Here is a 25,052-nt window from a genome sequence, read left to right as displayed (position 1 = left end):
GAAAGTGACGAGTGGAGCAATACCTCGTGGATGCTTGACATGGATAAGAACCTAGATATTTAGAACATTCACAAATACTGATATAGTCATGACCGTCACGTCCCTTTGTAGCTTAACCTTGATCGCTGTATTTCGTAGCACACCAATGTTCGATGTATGTATCAATAGAACCTTCTCTCAATTCTGACGCTCGATTCAATCCAGCCGGGGTCTTGACTTGTTATCGTGTGTATTACTGTCAGTATGGCAACGACGGGAGCGCCCATCCCAGTCTCCAGGCCCTACCTTTCCATTTCGTTATTGCCTCCCGTCCCTGAGGTCCCCGACTATGAAAACAAATTTGGGCAGTAAGTACCCCGCACGGTGGTATTAGTAATCACGTGACTGTCTCATTCTCGGCCTTCAAGTGAGCAACTTAAAGTTCCTTGTACATAGACGGTGTTAGTCCCTGATCAACAGACTCGCTTGCTCAAAAAAAATCCTCAGCTGCTCATATGCACCCCATAGGATCATTTGCTGATATGGGCGTAGCGCCTCCTCTCGCTGCTGCTCTTGCGCGTATGTCTATACGAACTTCAACCGAGATCCAAGCTGCCTGTATTCCTCCCCTTCTCGCAGGTTTGTCTTACAACAATTATAGACGCCGAACTAATCGTTAACCTGCTTCTAGGGAGAGATTGCATAGGAAATGCAAAGACTGGCTCTGGGAAAACCATAGCATTTGCAATCCCAATCTTGCAGAAGTTGTCTGAGGATCCATATGGGATATTCGCACTAGTACTGACACCTACGAGGTTCGCTCACTCATTTCTTGATGTTTCTCCACGTTATAACATCATACAAGGGAACTGGCATTTCAGATATCTGAACAATTTGCGGTGCTTGGTGCTGCAATAGGCGTCCGAACAGTCTGTCGTTGTCGGTGGCATGGATATGATGACACAAGCTTTAGAACTGGGCGGCCATCCCCATGTTGTAGTAGCCACACCCGGGCGTATCGTTGATCACTTGCGGAGTAGTAACGGCGAATGGAATTTGTCTCGTGTCAAGTTTCTTGTCAGTAAGAATTTGATGTGAGTTTGTGCTGGCACTCATGTCGAACTGAATCAGGTATTGGATGAAGCAGATCGCCTTCTTACACCGACCTTTTCCCCTGAACTCAAATTTTTGTTCGAGACTCTCCCAAGTGATCGGCAAACTTGTCTTTTTACTGCTACCCTGACACCAGCAATTGAGTCCTTGGTTGAAGCCCCGCCGAGATCTGGAAAGGCGAAACCTTTCGTGCATAGAACATTATCAACGTAAGATGTGCATCGTGTTCGACGCCAGGACGTGGTTCTAATTCATCTTCAATACAGTGTTGAAACAGTCACGACGCTAAAGCAACATTACGTCCTGGTTCCTTCGCACGTGCGCGAGCCATATCTTTACCATATACTCTGTAATCCTCCGGAAAGTATCGCATCACTCCGGAGGGCAACCCCAGAATCAATTAAACAGGGAAAACCCAGAGGAAATCCAAGACACCGGGGAAAGACCAGAGCATCGCGAAAACCCGGTCCGGATGAGGAGGGTATACCCATCCAACCACCACCTACCATCATTTTCTGCACGAAGCCTCGGACAGCTGCTTATCTTACTCATCTACTTCAGACCTTGTCTATTCGCAGCACCGCGCTACATTCAAGATTGACGCAACGCGAACGGTTGACGTCACTGTCACTTTTTCGGTCCTCTTTCATTCCGGTTCTTGTATCAACAGATGTTGGCGCCCGTGGTTTGGACATTGAGGACGTGGCAATGGTCATCAACTGGGACTTGCCAAATGAGCCCGAAGAATACACTCACCGAGTTGGTAGAACTGCACGCGCTGGTAAAGGTGGTGTTGCTGTTAGTTTTGTGACCGAAAAGGATGAGGAGCGGGTATCACGAATAGAAGCACGGATTGGTACGCTATTCGACTCTTGGTGTCGTTGATAGAGTTTGCTGATTCCGTCAGGAATCCAACTAGAGGCTATGACCATGCCTGGAAAACAAGGTTTTAGAAAAATTGAATGCCGTATCCACAGCGAAAAGGCTAGCAAATATGGTGCGTGTTAAAGACAGGACAGCGCACTTTCTGTTTCTTACGCGAGCCCCTAGGAATTACATGATTCAAACTTTGGCCAACGAGAAGAAATACATAAACTGAAGTCTAAGAGAAAGCGGATGCATGATTGATCGCTGTATTCACCCCGGCTGACAGCGCGGTCAAAGTTGTGAACCTGTGTCCGTAATACTTTTCCCACTCCACGGCAACCTCGGATGCTTGGTCTCGTCTCACTTCTGGAAATAGGAGTTGGAAGCAGACCGGAAGCACCCGGAGTTCGCTCTCGATCCGTAGCAGCTCAAATACTGCGGAATAGAATATAATAAAAAGTGACCAATTAAGGAAGAGCCGTGAATTCATTTGCAAAGCAATGTTGGGGGGCCAGGTTCCTTCCAGACTATGGCGATTAGAGTTTGTATCTATTTAAACTCAGCGAAGCGTGTAATTGGTTTATCAGTGTTTTTAGATTTCCTGAACTGCTGCCCCCCTTTCTCTTTTATACATTATATGCGCTCGCCATCGCCCGTGTGCTGTCCTAATAATCTCCCTCAACAGCCTTTAGCTTTATTCCCTGACAACCTTTATTTTTATTTAAATCGTCCTGTTTCGCATCCCTGCATCCAGTTTGTCCATCATTTGAGGCAGTCATGAGTACTTGTATGGAGAATACAGACTGGGACTTCGTCTTGCAGTTCGTCTCAGAGCCTTTGGAGATGGAATTTTCTCATGTGCCTGAAAGGCCCGTCGCAGAACGTACACATTCGGCGGTACCTGTGCAGGTACCAACACCCCCCGTACGTGGTTTAGACTGTAAGGTTTATATCAGGCAGATGGTATTGACCATGACTTACAAAGGACTCGTTTACCTCGTCACCGGTTGACCCACCGGGAGAGGAAGACGCACTCGTCTCTGTGTCCACAACGTTCTTTCCTGGAGCAAACATCTGCTCACACCCACCAGATCTCGTGCTGCTGTCATCCGACTCTATATTCTTTTATGTCCACACGCGCGCGTTGCTTGGAGTTTCTCAAAATAACTTTGGCGGTCTGTTACCAATGTCATCCAAAGCCACGGCCGGTCAGCTGGGTCCAGTCTTGGTGGTCTCAGAATCTTCTACCATTCTCAATATCGTACTTCACGCCGTATACGACATGACATGCTCCCATTATTCTCCTTCATTCGAGTCCCTTGCAACAGCATTATCGGCACTGACAGATTATGGCGTTTCTCTCAAGCGCCACGTTGGCCCTTCTTCTGCCCTGCACTCGCTACTTCTCTCGCATGCACCTCTTTACCCCTTGGAACTCTACGCATTAGCTGCTTCACACGACCTCTACGACCTCGCCGTTCCAACTTCATCTCATTTGCTCTCCTTTTCCCTCGCGTCCTTGACAGATGAGATGGCGGACAGAATTGGCGCAATATATTTGAAACGATTATTTTTTCTCCACTTTGGCCGCGCAGATGCTTTGAAACGTCTCCTCCTACCACCACCTCATCCACATGCCCCCACCAATAACTGCGATTTCACCGAGCAGAAGAGGCTCACAAGGGCCTGGGCTCTCGCATCCGCATATCTCGCTTGGGATGCCAGACCAGGTACGTTTCATACGTGATCACCAGCACTGCTCTAAACTTAGTTTAATCAAGACTTGTCCACAAACGCGATTGAATCTGCTTTGGCACCTCTAGGTGATCAGCTATCATGCGAGCTCTGTCGAAAAGCACTTCGAGACCGGCTGAAGACGCTGATTATACAATGGTCGGCAGTCAAGGTACGCCCACCGTTTCAGGCCTTCGAACTTTCCGCTTACATTGGAACTGCAGAGGACTATCTAACTTGTAAAACGGCATCATTCGGAAGAGATATCTCTCACTCTGGACGGACATACCCCAGGAAATGCGCGCGCGCACTTCATCTCTCATTCCTTCAATAGATCGTATCACTCATCCCTTTCATTTTTTTCACCGCATTCATCGTGTAACACTGCTCACTTTTTGTAACATCAATTGGAACTGTTCACTTCGGTGAACACTGCCACCGAGTCCATCATACACGACCTGTACTCATTAGCTACCCTTTCCGTAAATAGTCAGTCTTCACAAGTTTGTACTCCATGGCGATCCACACATGCATAGCTTATAGCCAATGGGTAATGACATCATGATTCGGAACTTGGTGGCAGATTGGCGTCAAGGCAGTGAGATAGGCATGTACAGTGAACGGTTAAACATAGAACTCGGTTATCGGGCCTTGTCCTCGGCAAGGATGGCGTCATTGAGCTCATCCAGGGGTGCTAATTCTTTCTTATCCACAAGGTCAAACTAGCAAGTTCATAATTAAACGACATGAGGCAACTGTGGAGATGATTGTGAACACACCTCATTTATGAATAGAAAGAAATGCCGGTAACTGGTATTCAGATGAGCTGCAGAATTTGGTCAAGCTCTCATAATCGAAGCCGAAAGCAAAACGAAATGATACCTTCGATGCCAAGCGCACAAATTTGGTCAAAGTGGTTGCTATATATATGCGCGTATACACGAAACAATCGGCGTACGATCGTGCGCACTGTTTCGCGAAAATTTCGAGGGAATGGCACGCCTAAGTTTCGTCAACTACCACCGTAGAGTGGATTTATCGCGTGGTACACACCAATCTTGTTGGGGAATACAGTTTCATCGTCGAGAATGTTCTGAGCCCAGTTCATCAATGCATCTACATATTCGGGAGCAGGCAGCTTCGTGGGTCTCTTATATTTAACACCATCTTCCCAAAGGTACTCGTAGCTACCGAATTACAGTAAGTTTAAAGTTATATATGTTACAGGCAGAGGCTCACCGTGGACCAGCGGACATTATAGGACACTAAGGCCAGCGTTTCAGATCAAGCGGCAAGTGATCAGTAACGCCATACCTCCTGCGGCGTGCAGAACTCGGTAACAGTACCGTACAACATATTCAAGTGATTGAAGAAATCAACAGCTGCTCATGTGAATACGATGACGCGTCGTAGACGAGTGTAGATGGCCCGTACCATGGACAGCAAGCCATTCACTTGTATCTTCACCTTCAGGCAGCCTGACAGCCAACCTCAAGTTGCCAGAGCCCTAGATTGCATTTGAAAGTTCGACGTCATCCTGGCATTAGTACTGATCGGTGTAATTTACCAAGGTTGCCTCTGCATACTTTCGCAGTTGATATTGTTTGGTGCCCTCCGGGACGTCCTTTCGAGGTTTGAACGTGCGGGTCTTGCCTCTGGATAAGCCGACGCGTTAGTTCATGGTCTTGCTGTTGGAAGGACTACTGACAGTCCGAAGAATGAAGACATGCCGCCGATGGATGCGATCTACGGTATCACGCTGTGTTCGAATGCTATAACCCCAAGAGTGCCGAAGATGCCTGGGGTTCGCCGCTTGAAAGTGAGTTTCGCGGTGATAATACTTACGTAATTTATTTGTCTTATCTTATCAAAATCAAATGCCTCATGCACATGCTCCCAGCCTGTGCTCGTTATCACTTACTGGAGTCTGCGCCCGATGTCGATGCAGATTCGGTCAGCTTCCAATTCACACGAAGATCATCCTGTTCCAGGGGTTTTAAGGACGAGCGCACTCCAGGGGATGTTACCGACTCGGAACTGGAGCCCCGCCCGGGGGACGAGAACTTTCACAGATATATAAAGGCTATAACGGCCATTAAATCACACATCCATCTCACTCATCGAACGTCATGACAAAACGCATTCTCTTTGTTTTCACATCTGCAAACCAAACGTTGACAGGTGCCAATACGGTCAGCAGAGCCCTGCACTTGTTTTTGGCATCAGTCCTCTAACCCCGTTTGATCAGGGATGGTACCTTCCTGAAGCCGCCCATCCTTACTATGTCCTCGCGCCTCATTTCGCTATCGATTTTGCCTCTCCTGCGGGTCCTAATCCGCCTGTGGATGAATCCAGCGTCCAGGTGGGTGTTCAGTTCAAGACCAGGTCATTAATGAGTAGATGCTGTAATCTTACCTTCAGATGTTCCCGGACGACATAGGCAAATTCCTCGAAACCCCCGAGGCCCAGAAGAAGCTCTCGACAGCTAAAAAGCTCTCCGATGTTAATCCCGATGATTATGATGCGATTTTCTATGTAGGGGGCCATGGTCCTGTCTTGGATTTGGCAGTGGATCCTGTCAATATCCAGCTTGCGTCTAAAGTACGTCTGCCAATCTTCCTTGTATGATGGGCCAGTGATAATTATCTGATCCTACAGTTCTACCGTGTTGGAAAATTGGTCGCCGCTGTTTGCCATGGACCAGCGTCAGCTATAGCACAATAAGTTCTACCACGAATGCTGCTGACATTTTGTTGCAGTGCCCTTGTTGGCGCGACTGACGAGTCTGGCAAATCCATTTTTGCTGGCAAACCTGTCACTGGCTTCTCAAATGTTGAGGAAGAGCAGGTCGACAAAGTGAAGGCGAGTATCACTTAGCCAGTGTTTGGTACTTTTGCAGACGTGTTTTGGATACAGGATATACCATTCTTGTTGGAAGACAAGATTTCCAGTCTTGGGGGCAAATATGAGAAAGCAGCGGAACCTTGGGAGGTCAGTATTATGTTTGACTTTGGCCGGATGTTGACTCATCCACTGTTATTCCAGCCCAGGGTCGTCGTTACTGGTAACCTGATCACAGGGCAAAACCCGGCTTCAGCTCATCCGATTGCAGAGGCCATTCTCCAAGCCTTGCAGAAATAAGTGGAAGTAGAATCATTCTGAAAGCGGACTCTAGTCGTATCTTGAGTAGATGCACGAGAATATTAAAAATTAGTACAAATTTTCGCGGGTACAACCTACAACTGTATTAAATATAGGCTACAGACATGTTCCAGCCCCTTTTTAGTGTGAAGCCATCTAGGGCGTCTTTTGCGGTCGATGCAAGTTCGGGGGAGTCGAAGAAAACTTGAGCCATCTTTACGCTCGCACCAGCGGCATTTGGAGTTGGTGATTGAGCGACGTGTGTTGATTGAAAACCCTTGTACCTGTTTGCAGCATTCGTGAATGACTTGGATATAAAAGGAATGAGTACTCGCTGTTGGAATAGCACAGAGAGTACATCGTCTGTGACCTCTTGAGGGAGATTCGTGCAAAACAATCTTGCGGATGGATGTTGTGTAGGCGGCGGAATGGTGGCTTTGGGAAGAATGATTGAAATCATGTGAACACCGTTCATGTCATGACGTACCTAGAGGTTTTAGTTGTGGAGCGGGTTCCTCATCTTCATCAATCTCCATTTCTTCACCATCACTATCGTCCTCTGACTTTTCACGTTTGGGCTTTGGTTGTCCATCTGCCATATCCCCATCGCGCCGGCGCTTATCAGTTGTCGAAACAGTAACTTTTGCAAGCATAGCGAGATCCTGGTTTGCATGAACAGATGTTGGAGGGACAAAGTTGGGATCTTCCCTTCGCGAAGTAGCGTATGATTTCGATTTCGCGTAGGTGATGCGCTGCATAAGTGAATTAGTTTAATCGTCTCCTAGAAAGCTAAGTTTAAGCTTACCATTGGCTTGTCATAAAACACCATACCCTCGCAGGCTCTCATAGCGGTAGTCGCGGATGCTAAATCTGTGAAGACGAGGAATGCCTGACCCCTCATCTTTGGACCTTTTGACGCGATGACATCAATAACCTTGCCGAATGTGGTGAAAAGGGCATATAGTTGAGTACGCATTTCATCCTTGTTGATTTTATCATTGAGATTGTTGATGTAGAGGGTAGGAATTGGTTGAGCAGACATGATTATTCCGAGTCTACTGTTTGAGTCGCGTTCATGGAGGACGATAGTTGTTATCCTAGAAAGGTATTACATTCTCACAGGTTGATGAGCGAGGCAGCGCGATTTACTTAAACTTATATTGGACCTCATTTCAGTTCTCGAGTCTTTCAGGTCTCTGCTAACACGGTCTAGGATCATTTCTCTAGCTTCGCAAGAGCTTTTGCTAGTTTGTAGTCGCGTTTTGCGTTGTCAAACGTAAGACTTAACAAACAGGCACAAAAACGCACCATCGCACGTTGCTCACCCGGTTCATGAAATTTTTGACGACCTTCTGTTAACTTGAACATCTCCCGACGCGTCTACCGATGAATAGTCATTATATCCTTCAGTGGCTACCATCTTACCTCGTTCCGTTCGTTTCACTTTCATATCCAACTCCTCCACCCGTCAATCCCGACTCGTTCCACCATTCCGCGTACTACAAGACTGGCGTGCTAGATGGTTGCCTCATAATAACTTGCATTGCCGTCATGGCAGTTCTGCGTGACATAGTTCGCATCTTCGTAATGGAACCTTTCGCTAGGTGGAAGCTCACTCGCACTTGGGAGCGTTCCAATTCCCACCACATACAACAGAACTGGCAACAAAAATGATCTCATAAACGGAAACGGACATGCTGTGCATGCCAATGGTGATTCCAAGCCAAAAAGCGTAATGTCTGCGCGGGATGCTCGCAAAATTCATCGCAGCGTTTTGAGATTCGCAGAGCAAGGCTGGTCGGCCATCTATTACACACTCCAATGGTCATTTGGCTTTGTACGTGGTTTCATGCAGCTGACATGTCATGTCTAATCTTAATTTCTAGTATGTTCACCGAAATCTTCCTACTCAAGCCTTAAACCCGACGGAGTTATGGTCGAATTACCCCCATATTCCCCTTGCTGGACCTCTGAAGTTTTACTATCTTACCCAGACCGCCTTTTACATCCATCAAGTCCTTATTCTAAATGCGGAGGCTCGCAGGAAAGATCATGTGCAAATGATGACCCACCACGTCCTCACTATTTTCCTCATGGTCATGAGTTACTTCTGCAATTTTACCCGCATCGGATGCCTCATCATGGTATTGATGGACTGGAATGATATCTTTCTCCCAGTAAGTCGCTCTCCCTGCTCTTTAATGATCCAGGCCCAGTTATTCATCTCCCAATAGGTCGCCAAAATGTTTCGATACATTGGTTTATATACCCTTTGCGACATCACTTTCACTTGGTTCCTTATATCATGGTTCGTGGCACGTCACGTTCTGTTCGTCATTGTCATAAAGTCGGCCTGGTTCGATGGCCCGCGGTTGATCTCTGTGGGCTGGGTGCCAGAATTGGGACATTATTACTCTGAGCGGACTTACAATACCTTTGTCTACTTGCTGGTGGCACTACAGGTAAGTGTCAGGAATCCTATCAACGTTCATACCTGATAGGTCCTTCAAGGTCATCCAAATCGTCTGGTTCTCGATGATTTGTCGCATTGCATGGCGCGTGATCAGCGGTCAAGGTGCCTCGGACGATCGTAGCGACGACGAAAGGTGAGATTCCCAAATATATGTGTTCCATCCAAACTGATGATGTGTCTTGCAGCGAGGAAGAAAAGAAGAGCCAATGATCTAGTACATTAGACGCAGGGGCGTGATATTCTGTCATCGATGATTTAATTGCCACACGTCGGCCTTTGCATATCTAGTCATTTCTGGACTCAACTATCATACAATTCAACATTTTGGATACTTTCCTTGTGAGCTCACCGAATTCCGGGACCCGAAAAGGGTACTGGTATAACGAAAAAAATGACCTGATATACGGAGCCGAGCTCATAGCCGGACTTTGCCATTGTTTGTGTGTTATTGGTCACCGCATCTCTCTTGTCGTCGACCTCCACTAGAGTCTAGAGTCTCTACTTCATCTTTCTGGTCCAGATCAATATACTATCGCATTCAATCTGTCATGGCCGCTGGATCTTCTTCCCAAGCTTTATCTTTATCTTTGTTGGCACCTTCAGTTTCGCTGGTCGTGTCTGATCAGGAACTTTCCGACGACGGCACTTTTCTCATGTCTTCCTGTGTTTTACGCAAGTTCCTCGTATTTTTTGAGGTCTCGAGTTCGCAGAGCTGTTCGTAATCAATATGCTGTTGGGAATATGTTGACGTACTGCCCTCATTGTCATCGAGAATTTTCCTTGTATGACTCGCGAGCATTATGCCTCCATTGCTCGTGCACATTCAATTCTCGTTAGTACTAGCGATCGTATCCTTTGCAGGAATTTTGCTAACAAAATCATGCCAGAATCGCTCGCTATTCTTTTTGTGGTCGCGATCGTAATTGCTGCCTCGCAGCGTGTCACTCGTGCCCGAGCTAGTGTACCCGATCGTCTCTTGGTAAGGGATTAGAATATTGAACGATGTCGTCTTCATGCTCAAGGGTCATAATGGAGACAGGGACTTCGACGCGGGCACGTTTCCATTTGTGTTAAGTTTTGATGATAAGGTGGACATATTATCACTGGGTGGCAGCAGAAAATGTTCCTGGCATCGTTGAAGCAACACTCCTGTGCTCGTAATGCTACTGCAGGGGAATTGACGCTCACGGACATCAACAGGATGCCGTTAAAATTGCTCCGCAATGACTGTCTTCCTGCTAGGGAGTACAACCATCACGGTATATGATTTGCCGGTCATTGTGTGGTCCCTCGGAGGTTGTGAGTGTGCAGGAATAGGGGATGCAGTGATCAATTCTTTCCTGTCTGTTGCAATGTAAGTGAAAAACTATATAGCCACGTACCAAAGATAGGATATTTGAATGTCACTTAACAAGCGTGTCAGTATTATAATGAGAATCAAAAAAAGTCTCAGTGGGGGGATGCAATGAGAAAGTGCACATATAGCGGCGTCTGGGTTGCCCGAGGAAAATGAGTAAAGGCGCAGCGAGGAGGCGAGTTGCCTTATTCAGTTATCAGTGCGTGCCAGTCAGAGCTTCTAGCCTGCAGCGGCAATACAGCACTTGTACCAACCCTACCCTTTGTTCTGCACGCATCTCCTTTGCTTTGATCTGCTTCTGTACTTAAACCATGATGGCTGGGATTATGTCTTACTTTGGCGGGAGGCGAGACACGAAACAGGCAGCACGAGATGCTATCGTAGGGCTAAGGCAGCAACTACAGATGATAGAGAAGAAGGAGGAGCACCTACAGAAGAAGATTGACGAGGAACTCAAGAAAGCGAAGGCGAACGCTGTTTCTAACAAGGCTGGTAGGTCCGCACTCTACCGTCGACGCTCACCCTCTATACACACGATGCACAGTGGCTACGCAGGCTCTGCGACGGAAGAAGGCGAGCGAATCTGAGATGGATCGACTGGCGGGTCAACGACTGCAGCTGGAACTACAAATCAACACACTAGAGTCTGCGAATCTGAATGCAGAGACAATGGCTGCTATGAAGAAGGCTTCAGACGTGCTGGCATCGATCCATGGTAACATGTGTGTATCCTCCTTACATTGCTGATCACGCGTATAGTGGTAACCTTGATTCCCGTAGGACCATGGATAAGGTCGACTCGACCATGACTAAGATCACAGAGCAGAGAGAGATTGCTAATGAAATTGCAGATGCTTTATCAAATCCTACTGGTATTATGGATGCAGACGAGGTGCGTCTATCTCTTGACTTGATGGGTACCTTTGTGCTGATGATTTGTCAGGATGATCTCAAGGCAGAGCTCGCGGAGCTTGAGCAAGAGACACTCGATGAACGCCTTGCTGGAGCAGAGCATGTTCCTTTGCACATTCCTGCAGGAGCTCGTCGGGTGGAAGAGCGATGTAAGATGTCTCAAATCAACTTGACGTTCAATCAGCTAACCTCTTGTGCAGCCAAAGTGGCAGTGGAGGACGACGAGGAGGCTCAGTTGAGGGAACTGCAGGCCGCACTAGCAATGTGATAGCTAGAGTCCCCTTTCCCCTACTGCACCCGGTCGATACGTTCATTGCGTCTCAGATCTGACTTTATACATATATCCAAACCCCTTCTCATAATAGCCTCTTGCAACAGATGATTGTTTAGGATTTCGCCCCTGGCTGCTGGTCGTGTTCTTGTGAAATTGAGATAGTGTACAGGATAAGCAGTAAATTAAATTATGTAACGAAACTGCCTGTATTAAGTTATCAGCTCGTTATGCAGCAAGACGTGCGTGCAAAATGCTAATTGTGACATGCAGAATGATGGGGTGCGGCAATGTTGAACTCGGAACCATGAGGTAAAAAGTCAGTTAAGGATGGTCTAGGGTGTTAGAGGAGTGTTATGATGAGAACCCGCGAATGCCTAATACCCTCCGTACATCCCCCGTGAAACGCAGCGAATCCAGGATGGGCAACAAATCGAGTAAGGCTTCATCGAGTGGGTCATGTGTCCAACCTTCTATGGGTATACCATTCGCTGTTACAAGAGCACACTTAGATTGTGACTGCTAGGATAGAAGTGTGCGTACCTTCATTGCCACGGTAACTAACCGGCGAGTTATCGATCAGACAGACACGAGAGAGATCCTGTTCTACTACGGACAGATCCTTGATATAAGATCCATTAGGAAGTTGGGTGCAAGACTGGACAAGTGTGACAGCGTGGTGGTGAGGAGACGGATATCGTAAAGATATCACAAAACTTACCTCTCGGAATAAACGGCGCGCAAGAATGCCACGTCCAGCGTCTAACCAGTCAATGACTGGGTCGGCATACTCCTGCATAGAAGCAGTGAAGACAACGAGTGTGTACCAAGCAGAAACCTGACAACCGTTAGTCAGGCTCTAATAGCTTGATAACGGTAGCGCGCGACTAACCTTGCGAAGGAAATAGTCAACAAACGGTCTCTTATATACATGATAAAGGGTGCTCCGGCCGCCTAAGACTACTTCAACCGTGTGTCCCTTGTTCCTGCGTCCGAAACCGAGAAGCCCAGAGCTACTAGAAAGATGACCGATTGGTTTGGACGTCGAATGTATGAGAGTTTCATCGAGATCAAGAACGAGAGTCTTTGGCAAATGAAACGGTGTCTTATGCGTAGCGGTCAAAATGGGTGTCGGTGATCTCGATGCGGTATCGGTTACGGTGGTTGGAGGAATTCTAGGCGAGTGTTGATAGGGTGGAAGCGAAGGGCCTGGAGAAGGCAGCGGTGTGGGTAAAGTGGCGATATCTGGCTTGGCGAAGATGACTTGAAGGACATGAGATGGAATTGATGGGGATGATGGGGGTGGAATTGATGGTAGTGGCGGTTGTGTTTCAGGTAACAACACATCAGTAGCCTCGCCCAGGGGCTTTTCAAAATGTTTGTCGACCAAAACCTCTTCCTCTTTGCTTTCGATCTCCCCTGGCGTCACCTGCGTCCATGTAGCGCAGAGGGTGTTCCAAACGAGAACAAAGGCTCGAACAAGGAACAGCCGTCTGAGAGCGCTTCTTACTCTGAACCTGTACTTGGAATGTATTGTGCCAGCCTCTGATGGAGGTGAAGGAGGAAATGGCCTCAGAATTGGGATGGGTAAGAAACCTGAAGGAGAGGAATATGAGCGCTTCGGTCTTGGAAGGTTCTGCGAGTCCGAGCCATGAGGCTGCTGGAGCGACTTATTTGCCCACGAATTCGTGCGCTTGAAAGAAGTATTGGAATCTGATCCTCTGCGAGTAGACGGGGCCCTACGAAAAAAAGAGGCCTTATCGCCTGTGGGGGTCGACGGGGGAGTTCGTGGTGATGCGAATACATCGAATTGACGTGAGATGTATGTTAGAGAGTTCATTGCTGAGCTGCGCAGCTTACACAGACTCGAATTAACGAGCTAGTGAAATCGAGCTCACGAAACAGATTTGAAGTTGAAAGACTAAAGGGAGGTTTACTGCGATGATGGAAGTACTGGGCTTAGGTGCTGCCAGCGCGCAACCAAACGCGTGACCTCACGAAATCAGTATATCGGTTCCATTTAATTGCCAGTCAGAGCAATGTTAGCTTTTGATCTCCCACTGTCAACAACATTTACTATTCACATCCAATCACAGCCGATTTTGTTGCTGCATGGCCAGCTCCTTCCGCTAATTGCGTATCATAGACGATTATATCATGGACCATCCGACGGCAGGCAGCAACGTTTCCAAATCGATTGCTCCTCAGGCCTCAAGGCTTCATAATATCCACAGTGCGAGTCATGGTAATGGCATTTCGTGTCCATCATCTAAAAGTCGTAGATCACCTCGCGATCAATCACAGAAGGTATCGGAATCCTTTTTCCTTGATTCCCTTCTCCTGCTCTTCACGCTCCAGTTTTTTGTTCAATGATATAAGATGCTGTTTGAAAACCCAGACCATTATGATCGCGGTACCGCCACTCGCAATGCAGATACCGTATGAGAATCGATAGGTAGGGCCCCAACTCGAAGGCCAAATGTACCTGCAACAGGCTTCATTAATGAATCCCACGTTGATAGGTGGATTGTACTCACGACCCTGCAACATTCCCGAGTTGCGAAAATCCGTTGATGATCGCCACACATACCGCACGCTTTGACGGCGGTCGAGGGAACGAGTTATTCATCCATGCATACATCACAACGAGTCCTGCGTACTGTTTGCGCCATGAGGAACCTGGACACAATCAGCAATACGCCCCAAATAGAGATCCTGCGCTTACAGGGACACGTATCGCGCTGCCGTGTTCATGGTGCTTATTGCAATAATGAACCCAATAATACCGACAATCCATGAACCAATAATATGGTAGAAGCGTTCTTGCTTGCAATCAGAGTGCCTGGGGAGTTCTTCATTGTCAGTTCCTAGATCACAATGTTATAGAAGCTTACCTGGACAGACAGAATGCGACAATGACCGCAAAGACGAACGGAGGGGCAACAAGGAGCAGTGACACTGTTGGGTTGTACCCAAGTGTCGCACTAAGAGTGGGGAAGTACGCATTGAAGGATAATGATATCACTATTGCATTCATTGCCATCACGAACCACCACACTGTCCAGTCGGTAACAGCGAGGTAAAGACCGTAAGTGAGGCCACCCTGCTCGGTTTCTTTCTGGTCACCGACACCTGCATCCTCCTCCATACGCCTCAATGCAAGTCGACGCTCATCATCAGACAGCCACTTCGTCGTTGATGGAAAGTCTGGTAAAATAAAGATGGCACAGATTGCGACAAAGACAGTAAGAGATCCTTCGAGATAGAAAAGCCACCTCAAAAACCAGATTCAGACCCTGTCCCTCGGCAAAAAGAACTTGGTTGAAATACCTCCATGCGGCGTGTCCGAGGACATTGTTCATGCCACCAAGAATGCCTGATGCTAGGAGCGCCCCAAAGGCATTGCTAACGATGTTTCCGCTGCAATGTTTCTGTTAATGGAAAGATCCTTCCATAGATTGGCGCCCTAACCAGTAGAGAATTGCAGTTCTGAAACCTATCTCTGTTCTCTTGTACATATATATAAGACGTGAGGCTGTCCACTGATAAGATCAATTGCTCACGAACCACTTGGAAATTAAAAATAGGGCACCAGGGAAAAAGGCTGCTTCTACGAAGCCAAGAAAGAAACGCGTTAAGACGGCTCCGGTAAAACTATTACAAATGACTGCGGTGAGTTGTTTTTCAGGCATAGAAAATGTGTCATACTTGGTCGTGATTCCAGTCAGTGCCGACATCACACCCCAAACGGCCATACAAGCAGACAAATAAAGTGACGGCTTGCCGGTGAAGTTAAGAAACATATTAGACGGGATCTGCATAATAATGTATCCGACATAGAGAATGGACAACAACGTCGCAAATTGCTGATCAGTGAGATGAAGGTCAGCAACGAGCCCTCGGGAGCGTGCGGCACTTTTGCTTCGTAAACGACGTGTCAGGAATGCATGAAAAGGGCGTACCCAGCATTATTTCTATCGACCTAGTACAAAAGTGAGATGGAGAAAAGACACTTTGACACAAAGTCACTCACATAATTGAGGATGTAGATAAGTACCAGGATCGACATGCGGAGGTCAAGTTTCCGCACGAGTTTGCGCTCCAGTTGTTTACGTGCCGCTAGGCCACCAAATTCCGCGTCAGGATCGGTGTCTCCGGGATCCACATGCTCCTTGGAGGGAGGGAGCGACGCAGAATCTGAATATTGGCCAATTGACATGTCAATAGTGGCGGGAAGCCGAACAAGTGATGTCTTCTGCACTTCATGTTAAAAGCACTTCTGACAAGCGGAAACATTGCCAAAAGGAACAATAGCGATAACGGAGAGCTGGTCACAAGGGCAGCGGAGAGAGGTCGCCTGAGACTATAGTACTGATCATTTGGTTCCAGCTCATCGTGATAAGTACTTCAATAATACTTGGCCATGTGGCACCCGCCGGGTCCCGGTGCTTTGGCGAATACTATGTTTGGTATCTACACCATCACCTTGTCATCACGTGATGATGTCGCGCGTAACGCGTGTTTGTTGACGGGATCAGCTTGGGACCACAGCATCATCTCCTCGAGGTCGACATTTAAAGACGTGGCGACTCTACATTTTAGACACAAGAATAACATGGACGACAACGGAGATATTCCAGTCTACTCCGAACGTCATCTTGCGCTATTCCAACGTGTCAAAGATGCTTTGGACGATCTTCCTGTGTTGCATAATTCCGCCATTCCAAAGGACGAATCCTGCGCCATATGTCTCACTCCCTTTGATGCCATACTTGCTGGTGAGGTGCCCCAGGAAGGAGAAGGAGAATTTGAAGATGGTGTGACAAAGGTAGTGGGTTGCGGCCACTTGTTCTGTCGGAAGGAGTGCGTGATTTACTTTGATCAAATTTCTATTAAGCTACAATCGCACGCAGCTTATCAGAGTGGATACGAAATTTTGTGAGTACCATCTTTCAGTGGTACATAATTAAGTCGAGCGTTCCGCTACTCCTATCTGCAGCACGGCAGTTGTCCAACATGTCGACATCCTTTTCTGGATATAAAACCGTACACCGAATCTGACGCAGAATCCTCTGATGATGAATATTTTCCTGACGATGATGAAGATGAAGAAGACGACTTCTTCGGAATGGATGAGTTCGACGACGAACTGGAGGTGGAGGAGATGGAAGTAGACCTGGATGACATTTGGGGTTATGTTGACTTGCATGGTGGTGATGAGTCTGACGATGAGAAAGAGCATGCTGAGCCGGTTATAAACGGTCTGCTCGAAGATGATCACGGTGTGTCACCCGACCTACTCATCGAAGTCCACTGATATCTCTGCAATAGAACAAGTCTGTGGCACATCTGATGTTGACACTGGTGTGGAAGCGGACGCTATTTGCGACGATCCCTCTCCACGCGATAAATAAGTTTCTAGAGGTAACTTATGGATGTACATTGATTTCTTTTAGGTTGTTTTGTTTGCAATGTTCTAGAGCATATATGGATTCTACGTCGAAATTGCTGTGAGGACTTCGGAAACGACAGCGTCCTCGCGTCCTTCTCTCCAGACACCAATAAACTTACCACTCCATCTCGTGCCCTTACCACCTCCTTTGACGTTCAATTTGCCTTTGAGCAAGTCCCCAGCCGGCTTGACATCTTTCTCGTCCGATCCGAAGACAAGCAGCACGCTCGCGCTTGAGCTCGTCTGGGACGACGGGGAAGATGAAAAAATTAGCAAGAACGACCGCTCTGCTGGAATGATATTTGCGAAAGCAGTGGTTATTGCTGACAAAAATCCGAGAGGATTGACAGAATCATCTGTCCGGTGCACATGTTTGACAAATAGTACTGATTCAGATGGCATCATTTCTTGCCAAACGTCGCGTGCGACATGTTTTGCAAGTTCGAACTCAAGGTCATCGACTCTCTTCTCAGCTCGCTTCCGCTCGTCCACGACTTGCCCTATACGATCTGGGACTTGTGGAGTGCCACAACTGAGCGTGGTAGCAGCAGCAGTGAGTTGGGAGTGCGTAGATGTGAGGTAGGTGATGAGCCGCGGTCCAGCAAGGAAATACAAACGAGCAGACGTGGTAGCCGACCTAGAAAGGGACTCCGTTTGGGGTATGATGAAAAGTTGAAGGTTGTGAAGAGTAGGAAGGTGCGTGCCACAGCATCTGTAATATTGATGTTAAGCTTCTAAAGTAATCCGTCAAAATTGGAGGAACTTACGGACTACGATCTACTCCGTCAATGATTACTGTTCGCATGATGCCTCCAGTGTAGTCGGTCGGGACTCCTTTGCCCACGGCACGACCACTTTCTAATACAGGTACTGCAGGTTGTGGTTTATCATCCATTTCTTGCACCTCTACATGAACTTTCCGTCCCTCAAATACAAATTTGTTGGCTTCGCTCTGCATGGCCAAGATTTCCTCCGTGGTCATGCTTCTGGCGAGTTCGACATAACAAGGTGCTGGTGCAGCCGTAAGCGACCAAGAAAGGGTATGAATATTGAGACGATTCTCGAGCACCGCAGAAAGAAGATGCTGCGATGTGTGCATGGACATCTGTTGGGTTGCAGTTTAATAATTTCGCTAGGATAAAGAAGTTGGGTACGTACATGATCATATCTGCGATCGAAATCAAGCTCTCCGAGAGCAACAATAACGTTGGTCCCAGGGGTGAGAGAAGCAAGACCGTCTTCAGTTTGGTCAGCCCAGACGTAGTGAACTGCATGTCCACCGTGTCGTTTAGCCTGAGTCACCGTCCATGTACGTCCATCAGCTGTCTTGATTATACCTGTATCTGATGGCTGTCCCCCGCCCTCCGGAAAGATGACAGTATCATGCAGTATGATCTCAAGTGTAGGTTGATCGGCCGGTGCTGTTGCCGATGCTTTCTTTCCCTTCTTAACACTAGGAAAGGAAGCAGGCTGTGAGATCGTGCAGCTGATGATTGATGTCTCCAGTTCGCGCAAGAGCGGATCACCTGAACTTCAGTTTAGATGGAAATGTCTAGATGTGAGGCCAAGATGCTCACGTTGGCATGCCAGGAGACCCACGGGTATTGGTCGTTGGGTATCTGCAGGAATCTTCAAGGTTGGGGAGACAATTCTGTGGTAGGACGGCGGGGTCACCGTAGGGTATAGTGTGATCACCGCTGCTGCCATAATCGTGGTAGATGGATGGGTTCCGTGCTGGTGCTTGTGTGAGGTACTTTGAGAATCTATCAGCAAATCCCAGGAGTCGAGGGAAATTGAGGATGCCGATGCCGTGATACGTTTCGCAGCTTCAGACCACAAACATGTAACAAACCTTACTAGTATTAAAGCGAGTTACTTGTCACGCCGCTCTAGCACAGTGCTAAGTTGGTTTGCTGCTACGACCGCTGGTATCTGAGCTGAAGCTACTCGATCTTTCGGCGACGCATTAAAAGAAGAGCGAGACTGAGGAATGTCAAATCGTCCACTGCTCAATGCAGGCAACTACAGTCCGCACTATGGCGCCTCTGAGTCTGGCAACAACAATGATACTCCCATACTCCCATACAGTGATGAGCAGAGCAGAGCTTTCACGGAGAAGAGGCTTCTCCGTAAACTGGACCTTCGAGTAGCCTTCCTAGTTCTGATCTACATTATGAATTATGTGAGTTGGTGCACCTGGTGCTCCCGCTACTGCCTAAATTCCCTGCATAGATGGACCGTAGTAATGCAGCGTACGTGACCCGAAATTACTTGGAATACTGTAGCTCAACCTCCCGTTCGCAAGTGCAGCGAGGTTGCGTGGTTTTGAGGAGGACCTCGACATGAAGGGGAATCAGTTCAATACGCTTATTAGCATCCTCTATGTGGGGTATGTGTTGATGCAAGCTCCTTCGTATGTGCTACCCTGTTATCCCTGTGCGGCATCTCCGAGAATTCACAAGCAACATTTTCTTAGATCGCATGAAAAGGCCATCGTTGTACCTCTCAAGCTGCATGGCAATATGGGGCGCTATCACCTTGTTCATTGGTATGTATATATTTTTCGTTTGGTCAACATCGCCTAACAAGGGTCGTGAAGGTACGGTACAAACGTTGGTATCTGCCACTCTTGCAGTATTGTCCACTCTCGAGTTAACCTTGCTTTAGTTATCATGCAGCTCTGATCTTGCGCTTCCTACTTGGATTTGTCGAGGCAGCGTTCTTTCCCGGGGCTGTATTCCTTCTTTCGCAATGGTATAGTCGTTCCATACCCTCCTAATTCTTCATATTGATATCTCTTTAGGTACAAGCGCAACGAACTGGGGTTACGCACAGCGCTTCTTACTTGCGGGAGCTCAGTCAGTAATGCTTTTAGCGCCCTTATAGCGTCAGGAATTTTGGCAGGCCTAGACGGTACACTGGGTTTCACGGCTTGGAGGTCTGAAGCGAGATTTGCATGTCCCAAGAGTAATGCTGACTTAGATGCTGCAGGTGGCTTTTCCTCGTGGAGGGTACTTTGACCATCATAGTTGCAGTATGTGCAATCTGGATTTTACCAGACTTTCCTTTAACTCCGAGCGTCTGGTTGTCGCCTGATGAGCAAATACTGGCGAAACGACGGATGGAGGAGGATGCTGCAGCTGGAAATGAGGACCAAAGCAAGCATGTTGAGGGCTTTTCTGGCCTTTCCGACGCTGTTATGGATTGGAGAGTATGGTGGCTTGGAGTTACCCTTAGTTTCATGACCGCCTCTTTATCATTTGGCAATTTTTTCCCGACACTATCCGCCACAATGGGTTACAACGCAACTATCAGCCTCTTGCTCTGCGCACCTCCGTGGATTTTGGGAACTGCGACCTCATTTTTTGTGGCCAGGTTAGTCTTTACTTGACAGGCTCGAAAGTCAAATTAACGATAAACAAGGCACTCCGATGTAACTGGCGATCGCTTCTGGCATATCACTGGTCCGCTACTTCTCGGCATCGTCGGGTTTGTGATTGCCATATCTACCATGAATACGGCCGTTCGATATCTGTCACTGTACGAACCTTTCAATCCTCGTTCTGAAATTTTACGGGCTAATGGGCTTCGTGAAGATTCTTTATGACTCAGTCCTCAGTTGCCTATGTCATCTTTTTGACTTGGGCATTGAATACCTTTTCCCAATCACGGTCGAAACGTGCTGCAGCCATCGCACTGATAAACTCGATGGCAACATTTGGCAACATTGGTGCATCGTGAGTTTACTGCGAACCACTCTCTATGCTTTCACTCACGCCATCGCAGGTACTTCTGGCCGTCCAATTGGGGACCTTCATACGTGAATTCATATCTCATTTGCATCCTGACAAGCACCATATCTATTGCGATGTGCTGGGCGTTCAGACAGCATCTTTCTCGGTGCAATGGAGCTGCTGAAGCCGAAGAGCACGCTTTGGGGTTACCCAAAGGGTTTAGATATCTCCTGTAGTACTCGCTGTTCGACTGGGGCGACTGGGAAGCAATGGGCGGTGCATCTATAGATGTATGGTTCACACCACAATCAAATAAATAAATTGAAATAAATTCGAAGAGGAAAGAAAAGAGGAATCGCACAGAAAGAATAGCAAAAACGGCTGATTGGTAGTAGCTACAATTTGAAAACATGCGTCTAGACCTAAGTAGTGAAACTGAACTAATCCAGTGAATCTACGAAGAACCAAGCTGCCATGATCCCATGGAAGGATGCCAAAAGCTGGAGGCACGCTATCGGCGATGGGTTGCGTTGTGCTCTCTAGAATTGACGACGGCGATGGCACGGTGTGATGCGAGACGCCTGGGACGCAGATGGTGTTTGGGTTTGAGAAGGTGACGCAAGAGGATGTGCCTGGTGGATGGATGGTGTCTCCAGTGTCTCTGAATACTAGGATAGATGTTCGTAATGATTGTGCGAACATAGTCGTGGAGCTCAGGCTTGTAGTAGAGGGGATGTGACAGAAATAGGATGGTCACCTACACCAGCTGAGCACTGTATGCTGAACAAATCTAAACCAAGGTGAAATTTGCCTGCCTGATCAATTGATACATGATCATCTAAACAGACGAATATATACCCTAATACAAAGACAAGAGACTGAATTCCGTGGGTACAGAGTCATAGCCCAGCGAGAGAGATCAAGCCAAAATCGCCAAAAGATAGGCTTACTAGCAATATAAACGATATTCTTACTGAATGTACGAGCTTGGGCACACTGGATGCGTGATTTATCACGGGCAAATACTGTTGCAAGGCAAATGTCATTGTCACACAATTAGATACATAAATTGACTCTCGAGTCTCTGCTCACCGAAGGACTCCGAGCGCGCTGACGCTACATGAACGAATGTCATGAGGTGTGGTGTAACTTAGCTAAGACTATCGTCCCTAACTGTTACGCCAAAAGGCAGTGATACTGAAAACTTGTGCTTCAGTATCGCGGACAGTATTATGGGAAATCTAGTAAGCCAGCGTGCTTACATGTGGGAGGTTATATGTGGTGATAACGGTCATTCATCGAATCAGACCGCTCACGAGGACAAGTTGTACTGGGGAAGTTGTATAAAAATCAGCGAGAATATTATGTAAATTAATGGAATAGAAAACACGCGGTCGGTTGTCGAAGTTGTTCTCGTTAGACGACGATGAAGCGGCAATTGGCGGCCCGGGACAGGTTTTCAAGTCACCAGATCCATGTGAGTTAAATATGGTATCTACACCCGATTCATTTGGTTAGTTTGAAATACTCGAATTGGCTCGTTCAATGACAGCGCTACGATAGCTAGGATGTCCAGAATGGTCAATCCTACGAAAATATCTGGCTCAACGGGATTGCTGCAATGCTTCGGGTTGAAGCACACGTCTCGTTAATCCAGCTGCCTGGGACATCCAGGTACAAAGTTAGTTAGCATGCATTGTGATTTCTCAGGCCCATCTTAATACCAACAGGTATCGTTCTTTGTCCCGGACCATCTCATATGTCGAGCAGAACTTCTCATGGGCTTGCATACGAACGTTTGCGTGAGTTCGACTGGACAATTGTCAAACGAGCCATTGACCCTCCATTTGTTTTGGTAAGCATGTGAAGATATTGACAGTGCGTGTGAGGGTAGCCTGGACAGCGATATTGCCTTGCAGAATGCCATTTGCAACGAGTTTCCGGACAGACAGCGTGTGGAGAAAAATCTTCTCCGTAAAGTCGACCTCAGGATGTCCATCCTCGTCCTCATTTATATCTTGAACTACGTGAGCCGAGTTAGTACCTACTAGCTCTGCCCGATAATCTAATAACTCCAGATCGATCGCAATAATGCAGCGTGGGTTCACGTTTCATGTCGATCTTTATACCATAGCTGAAGTTGCGGTTCTATTCGTCACGTAACAGTGCAGCTAGATTACGCGGCTTTGAGGATGATCTTCATTTAGAAGGGCAACAATTCAATACCATATTAAGTATTCTTTACGTCGGCTACACACTAATGCAGGTTCCATCGTACGTGACTTGAGGACTCCTTTTAATGTAATGCTGACGAAGATGAAGCAATATGTACTTGAACGAGATAGGGAGGCCCTCCATATATCTGCCGATATGCATGACAATATGGGGTCTGATATCAGTCCTAACGGGTCAGTTCAGCACCTGAGCATGAAGATCGTTGATGTTGATTAGAAAACAGGAACGACAAAGGGGTACGTTTTCTAGCTTTTGGGTAATACACAAACTGAAGAAGTTCTGAAGCTTCCTTGGAGCTGTAAGCACTCGGTTTTTCCTGGGATTCGTCGAGGCCGCATTCTTTCCTGGTGCTTTATTTCTCCTATCTAAATGGTGAGTACCGAAAGGAAGGAGGCATCTTTTCCTTGCACTGATATCGCTCAGGTACAAGCGAAGAGAGCTTGGACAACGAACAGCAGTATTAAGCTGTGGTCAGTCCCTTTTCATATCAAATTTGATGCACCCAACGTTGGTAGTATAGGTATTATGATCAGTAATGCCTTTGGGTCACTTTTGGCATCAGCTATTCTGGACGGCATGGACGGAGTTATGGGCCTCGCAGCTTGGAGGTAAGTGATGTTGGTTTCCTGCCGACCTGGTGCTTAGCGTCAACTCGTAAGATGGCTGTTTTACATCGAAGGTTCTATGACAATTTGCGTCGCAATATGCGCCATATTCATCCTTCCCGACTTCCCTGCCACTACCACGTCGTGTTCCTGGCTCACAGCCGAAGAACAAGTTCTTGCTCAATTACGAATGGAGGAAGATGCCGGTGTAGATGATGAAACTGAGTGTTCCAAAGGTGGGGAATCAGGTCTGAAGCAGGCATTCTCAGATTGGAAGGTCTGGTGGCTTGCGCTTGCGATGGCGACCTTGAATGTCTTGCTATCATTCAACGCCTTTTTTCCAACGTTGAGTGCAACGCTAGGCTACAGTTCGACTGTGTCATTGTTGCTTTGTTCCCCACCTTGGCTGTTTGCAACATGCGTGGCATTTTTGATGTCAAGGTAAACTATCTTCTGGTTCGTGTTCGAGTCCCCACTGACATCATGTGGAGACATTCTGATGCAACAGGTGAACGTTTTGGCCACATTTTGATACCTTTACTTGTCGGGATCGCGGGGTTCATGATGGCCATGGCGACCATGAATACCGCAGTTAGATACCTCTCATTGTAAGTTTCTCTCTTACTCCATTCGTCGACCGATTGAGACTGTTTTGCAGATTCCTGATGGCTCAGTCTTATACGGCATTTGTCGTGTACTGGGCATGGGTGAGCAACTCTATTCCCCGTCCGACATCAAAGCGGGCCGTAGCCCTTGCATTCATCAATGCATTCTCATCATTAGGAAATATCACTGGCTCGTGAGTGCTCCAGGTCTTGTGACTGTTCAAAATCTCTCATGCGCACTTTCGGATAAATCAGCTACGTCTGGCCAAAATCATGGGGTCCTTCCTATTGGAACTCGTATGCTATCTGTATAGGAAGCGGTGCTCTTTGCATTATAATGTCATGGATATTCAGGCGACACTTGGTGCGGTTGAATCAGGAGATCGAAGCAAAGAAGATAGAAGAAGGGCCGAAGGATTTCACATATCTGCTGTGATTAATTTCATCGTGGGCAGGCGACTAGTAATATTCAATAACTACATCTACACACTGCATCGTAGTAATCGACATTCTTTTGTGCGTAGAAATCGTCGTCGTTTGGTTGTCGATTACCATTACTTGCCATGTTTCTTAG

At 47.3% G+C, this 25,052-nt stretch overlaps 13 protein-coding genes across 13 annotated transcripts; 8 read left to right on the top strand and 5 right to left on the bottom strand.

The window, feature by feature from the left end:
* Positions 1 to 379: 379 nt before the first annotated feature.
* Positions 380 to 2,432, top strand: BJ212DRAFT_1338914 (DEAD-domain-containing protein). Its single transcript, XM_041335038.1, has 9 exons — positions 380 to 440; positions 508 to 618; positions 671 to 794; positions 845 to 878; positions 910 to 1,056; positions 1,111 to 1,301; positions 1,359 to 1,948; positions 2,046 to 2,089; positions 2,143 to 2,432. Exons 2-9 carry the CDS (start codon positions 522 to 524, stop codon positions 2,218 to 2,220), a joined length of 1,305 nt encoding a protein of 434 aa, XP_041195517.1. The 5' UTR covers positions 380 to 440; positions 508 to 521; the 3' UTR covers positions 2,221 to 2,432.
* Positions 2,433 to 2,554: 122 nt separating this feature from the next.
* Positions 2,555 to 4,211, top strand: BJ212DRAFT_1012576 (uncharacterized protein). The gene is made up of 4 exons (XM_041328839.1): positions 2,555 to 2,883; positions 2,945 to 3,689; positions 3,741 to 3,865; positions 3,918 to 4,211. The coding sequence occupies exons 1-4, from the start codon at positions 2,737 to 2,739 to the stop codon at positions 3,927 to 3,929; spliced, it is 1,029 nt and encodes a 342-aa protein (XP_041195516.1). The 5' UTR covers positions 2,555 to 2,736; the 3' UTR covers positions 3,930 to 4,211.
* Positions 4,212 to 4,334: 123 nt separating this feature from the next.
* On the bottom strand, positions 4,335 to 5,421 carry BJ212DRAFT_1266820 (Mob1/phocein; the record flags this gene model as incomplete). The annotated part of the gene is made up of 9 exons (XM_041330610.1): positions 4,335 to 4,415; positions 4,473 to 4,519; positions 4,576 to 4,695; positions 4,747 to 4,880; positions 4,933 to 4,958; positions 5,008 to 5,075; positions 5,128 to 5,200; positions 5,261 to 5,348; positions 5,402 to 5,421. 9 exons carry the CDS (start codon positions 5,419 to 5,421, stop codon positions 4,335 to 4,337), a joined length of 657 nt encoding a protein of 218 aa, XP_041195515.1.
* Positions 5,422 to 5,561: 140 nt separating this feature from the next.
* On the top strand, positions 5,562 to 7,082 carry BJ212DRAFT_1012500 (class I glutamine amidotransferase-like protein). The gene is made up of 7 exons (XM_041328838.1): positions 5,562 to 5,885; positions 5,942 to 6,055; positions 6,115 to 6,294; positions 6,352 to 6,398; positions 6,453 to 6,555; positions 6,610 to 6,684; positions 6,739 to 7,082. Exons 1-7 carry the CDS (start codon positions 5,823 to 5,825, stop codon positions 6,832 to 6,834), a joined length of 678 nt encoding a protein of 225 aa, XP_041195514.1. The 5' UTR covers positions 5,562 to 5,822; the 3' UTR covers positions 6,835 to 7,082.
* Positions 6,941 to 7,981, bottom strand: BJ212DRAFT_1458191 (uncharacterized protein; the record flags this gene model as incomplete). Its single annotated transcript, XM_041338886.1, has 3 exons — positions 7,640 to 7,981; positions 7,322 to 7,586; positions 6,941 to 7,269 (listed from the first exon to the last, which is right to left on the bottom strand). Exons 1-3 carry the CDS (start codon positions 7,874 to 7,876, stop codon positions 6,941 to 6,943), a joined length of 831 nt encoding a protein of 276 aa, XP_041195513.1. The 5' UTR covers positions 7,877 to 7,981.
* A 239-nt stretch (positions 7,982 to 8,220) lies between these two features.
* Positions 8,221 to 9,444, top strand: BJ212DRAFT_1445675 (TLC domain-containing protein; the record flags this gene model as incomplete). The annotated part of the gene is made up of 5 exons (XM_041338144.1): positions 8,221 to 8,438; positions 8,491 to 8,671; positions 8,721 to 9,011; positions 9,069 to 9,296; positions 9,346 to 9,444. 5 exons carry the CDS (start codon positions 8,221 to 8,223, stop codon positions 9,442 to 9,444), a joined length of 1,017 nt encoding a protein of 338 aa, XP_041195512.1.
* Positions 9,445 to 10,843: 1,399 nt separating this feature from the next.
* On the top strand, positions 10,844 to 12,051 carry BJ212DRAFT_1338873 (Snf7-domain-containing protein). The gene is made up of 5 exons (XM_041335037.1): positions 10,844 to 11,156; positions 11,209 to 11,386; positions 11,445 to 11,556; positions 11,608 to 11,725; positions 11,777 to 12,051. Exons 1-5 carry the CDS (start codon positions 10,976 to 10,978, stop codon positions 11,842 to 11,844), a joined length of 657 nt encoding a protein of 218 aa, XP_041195511.1. The 5' UTR covers positions 10,844 to 10,975; the 3' UTR covers positions 11,845 to 12,051.
* Positions 12,052 to 12,201: 150 nt separating this feature from the next.
* On the bottom strand, positions 12,202 to 13,687 carry BJ212DRAFT_1478379 (NLI interacting factor-like phosphatase-domain-containing protein; the record flags this gene model as incomplete). The annotated part of the gene is made up of 4 exons (XM_041339702.1): positions 12,202 to 12,338; positions 12,391 to 12,505; positions 12,569 to 12,685; positions 12,740 to 13,687. 4 exons carry the CDS (start codon positions 13,685 to 13,687, stop codon positions 12,202 to 12,204), a joined length of 1,317 nt encoding a protein of 438 aa, XP_041195510.1.
* A 458-nt stretch (positions 13,688 to 14,145) lies between these two features.
* On the bottom strand, positions 14,146 to 16,066 carry BJ212DRAFT_1478378 (sugar transporter; the record flags this gene model as incomplete). The annotated part of the gene is made up of 11 exons (XM_041339701.1): positions 14,146 to 14,332; positions 14,385 to 14,443; positions 14,508 to 14,526; positions 14,573 to 14,689; positions 14,742 to 15,122; positions 15,178 to 15,267; positions 15,319 to 15,356; positions 15,411 to 15,501; positions 15,556 to 15,768; positions 15,810 to 15,829; positions 15,881 to 16,066. The coding sequence occupies 11 exons, from the start codon at positions 16,064 to 16,066 to the stop codon at positions 14,146 to 14,148; spliced, it is 1,401 nt and encodes a 466-aa protein (XP_041195509.1).
* Positions 16,067 to 16,309: 243 nt separating this feature from the next.
* Positions 16,310 to 17,261, top strand: BJ212DRAFT_1478377 (uncharacterized protein; the record flags this gene model as incomplete). Its single annotated transcript, XM_041339700.1, has 4 exons — positions 16,310 to 16,710; positions 16,761 to 16,785; positions 16,847 to 17,129; positions 17,179 to 17,261. 4 exons carry the CDS (start codon positions 16,310 to 16,312, stop codon positions 17,259 to 17,261), a joined length of 792 nt encoding a protein of 263 aa, XP_041195508.1.
* BJ212DRAFT_1012142 (uncharacterized protein) lies at positions 17,216 to 19,147 on the bottom strand. Its single transcript, XM_041328837.1, has 4 exons — positions 18,877 to 19,147; positions 18,458 to 18,825; positions 18,067 to 18,404; positions 17,216 to 18,011 (listed from the first exon to the last, which is right to left on the bottom strand). Exons 1-4 carry the CDS (start codon positions 19,004 to 19,006, stop codon positions 17,342 to 17,344), a joined length of 1,506 nt encoding a protein of 501 aa, XP_041195507.1. The 5' UTR covers positions 19,007 to 19,147; the 3' UTR covers positions 17,216 to 17,341.
* Positions 19,125 to 21,373, top strand: BJ212DRAFT_1012127 (MFS general substrate transporter). The gene is made up of 11 exons (XM_041328836.1): positions 19,125 to 19,481; positions 19,532 to 19,551; positions 19,605 to 19,712; positions 19,762 to 19,847; positions 19,899 to 19,911; positions 19,967 to 20,053; positions 20,103 to 20,237; positions 20,291 to 20,674; positions 20,723 to 20,839; positions 20,896 to 21,036; positions 21,086 to 21,373. The coding sequence occupies exons 1-11, from the start codon at positions 19,290 to 19,292 to the stop codon at positions 21,267 to 21,269; spliced, it is 1,467 nt and encodes a 488-aa protein (XP_041195506.1). The 5' UTR covers positions 19,125 to 19,289; the 3' UTR covers positions 21,270 to 21,373.
* Positions 21,374 to 22,979: 1,606 nt separating this feature from the next.
* Positions 22,980 to 24,914, top strand: BJ212DRAFT_1266685 (sugar transporter; the record flags this gene model as incomplete). The annotated part of the gene is made up of 11 exons (XM_041330593.1): positions 22,980 to 23,060; positions 23,112 to 23,131; positions 23,200 to 23,307; positions 23,356 to 23,445; positions 23,554 to 23,640; positions 23,692 to 23,738; positions 23,789 to 23,876; positions 23,928 to 24,314; positions 24,365 to 24,481; positions 24,532 to 24,672; positions 24,734 to 24,914. Coding segments are annotated over 11 exons (1,347 nt in total), but the record flags the coding sequence as incomplete, so codon positions are not given.
* Between the last annotated feature and the right edge of the window lie 138 nt (positions 24,915 to 25,052).

Source organism: Suillus subaureus, assembly GCF_016647635.1.
Source record: "Suillus subaureus strain MN1 chromosome Unknown BJ212scaffold_8, whole genome shotgun sequence".
NCBI classification, from domain to species: Eukaryota; Fungi; Basidiomycota; class Agaricomycetes; order Boletales; family Suillaceae; genus Suillus; species Suillus subaureus.
The sequence above is the reverse complement of the archived record's forward strand: the minus strand, read 5'-3'. Positions and strand labels throughout refer to the sequence as shown.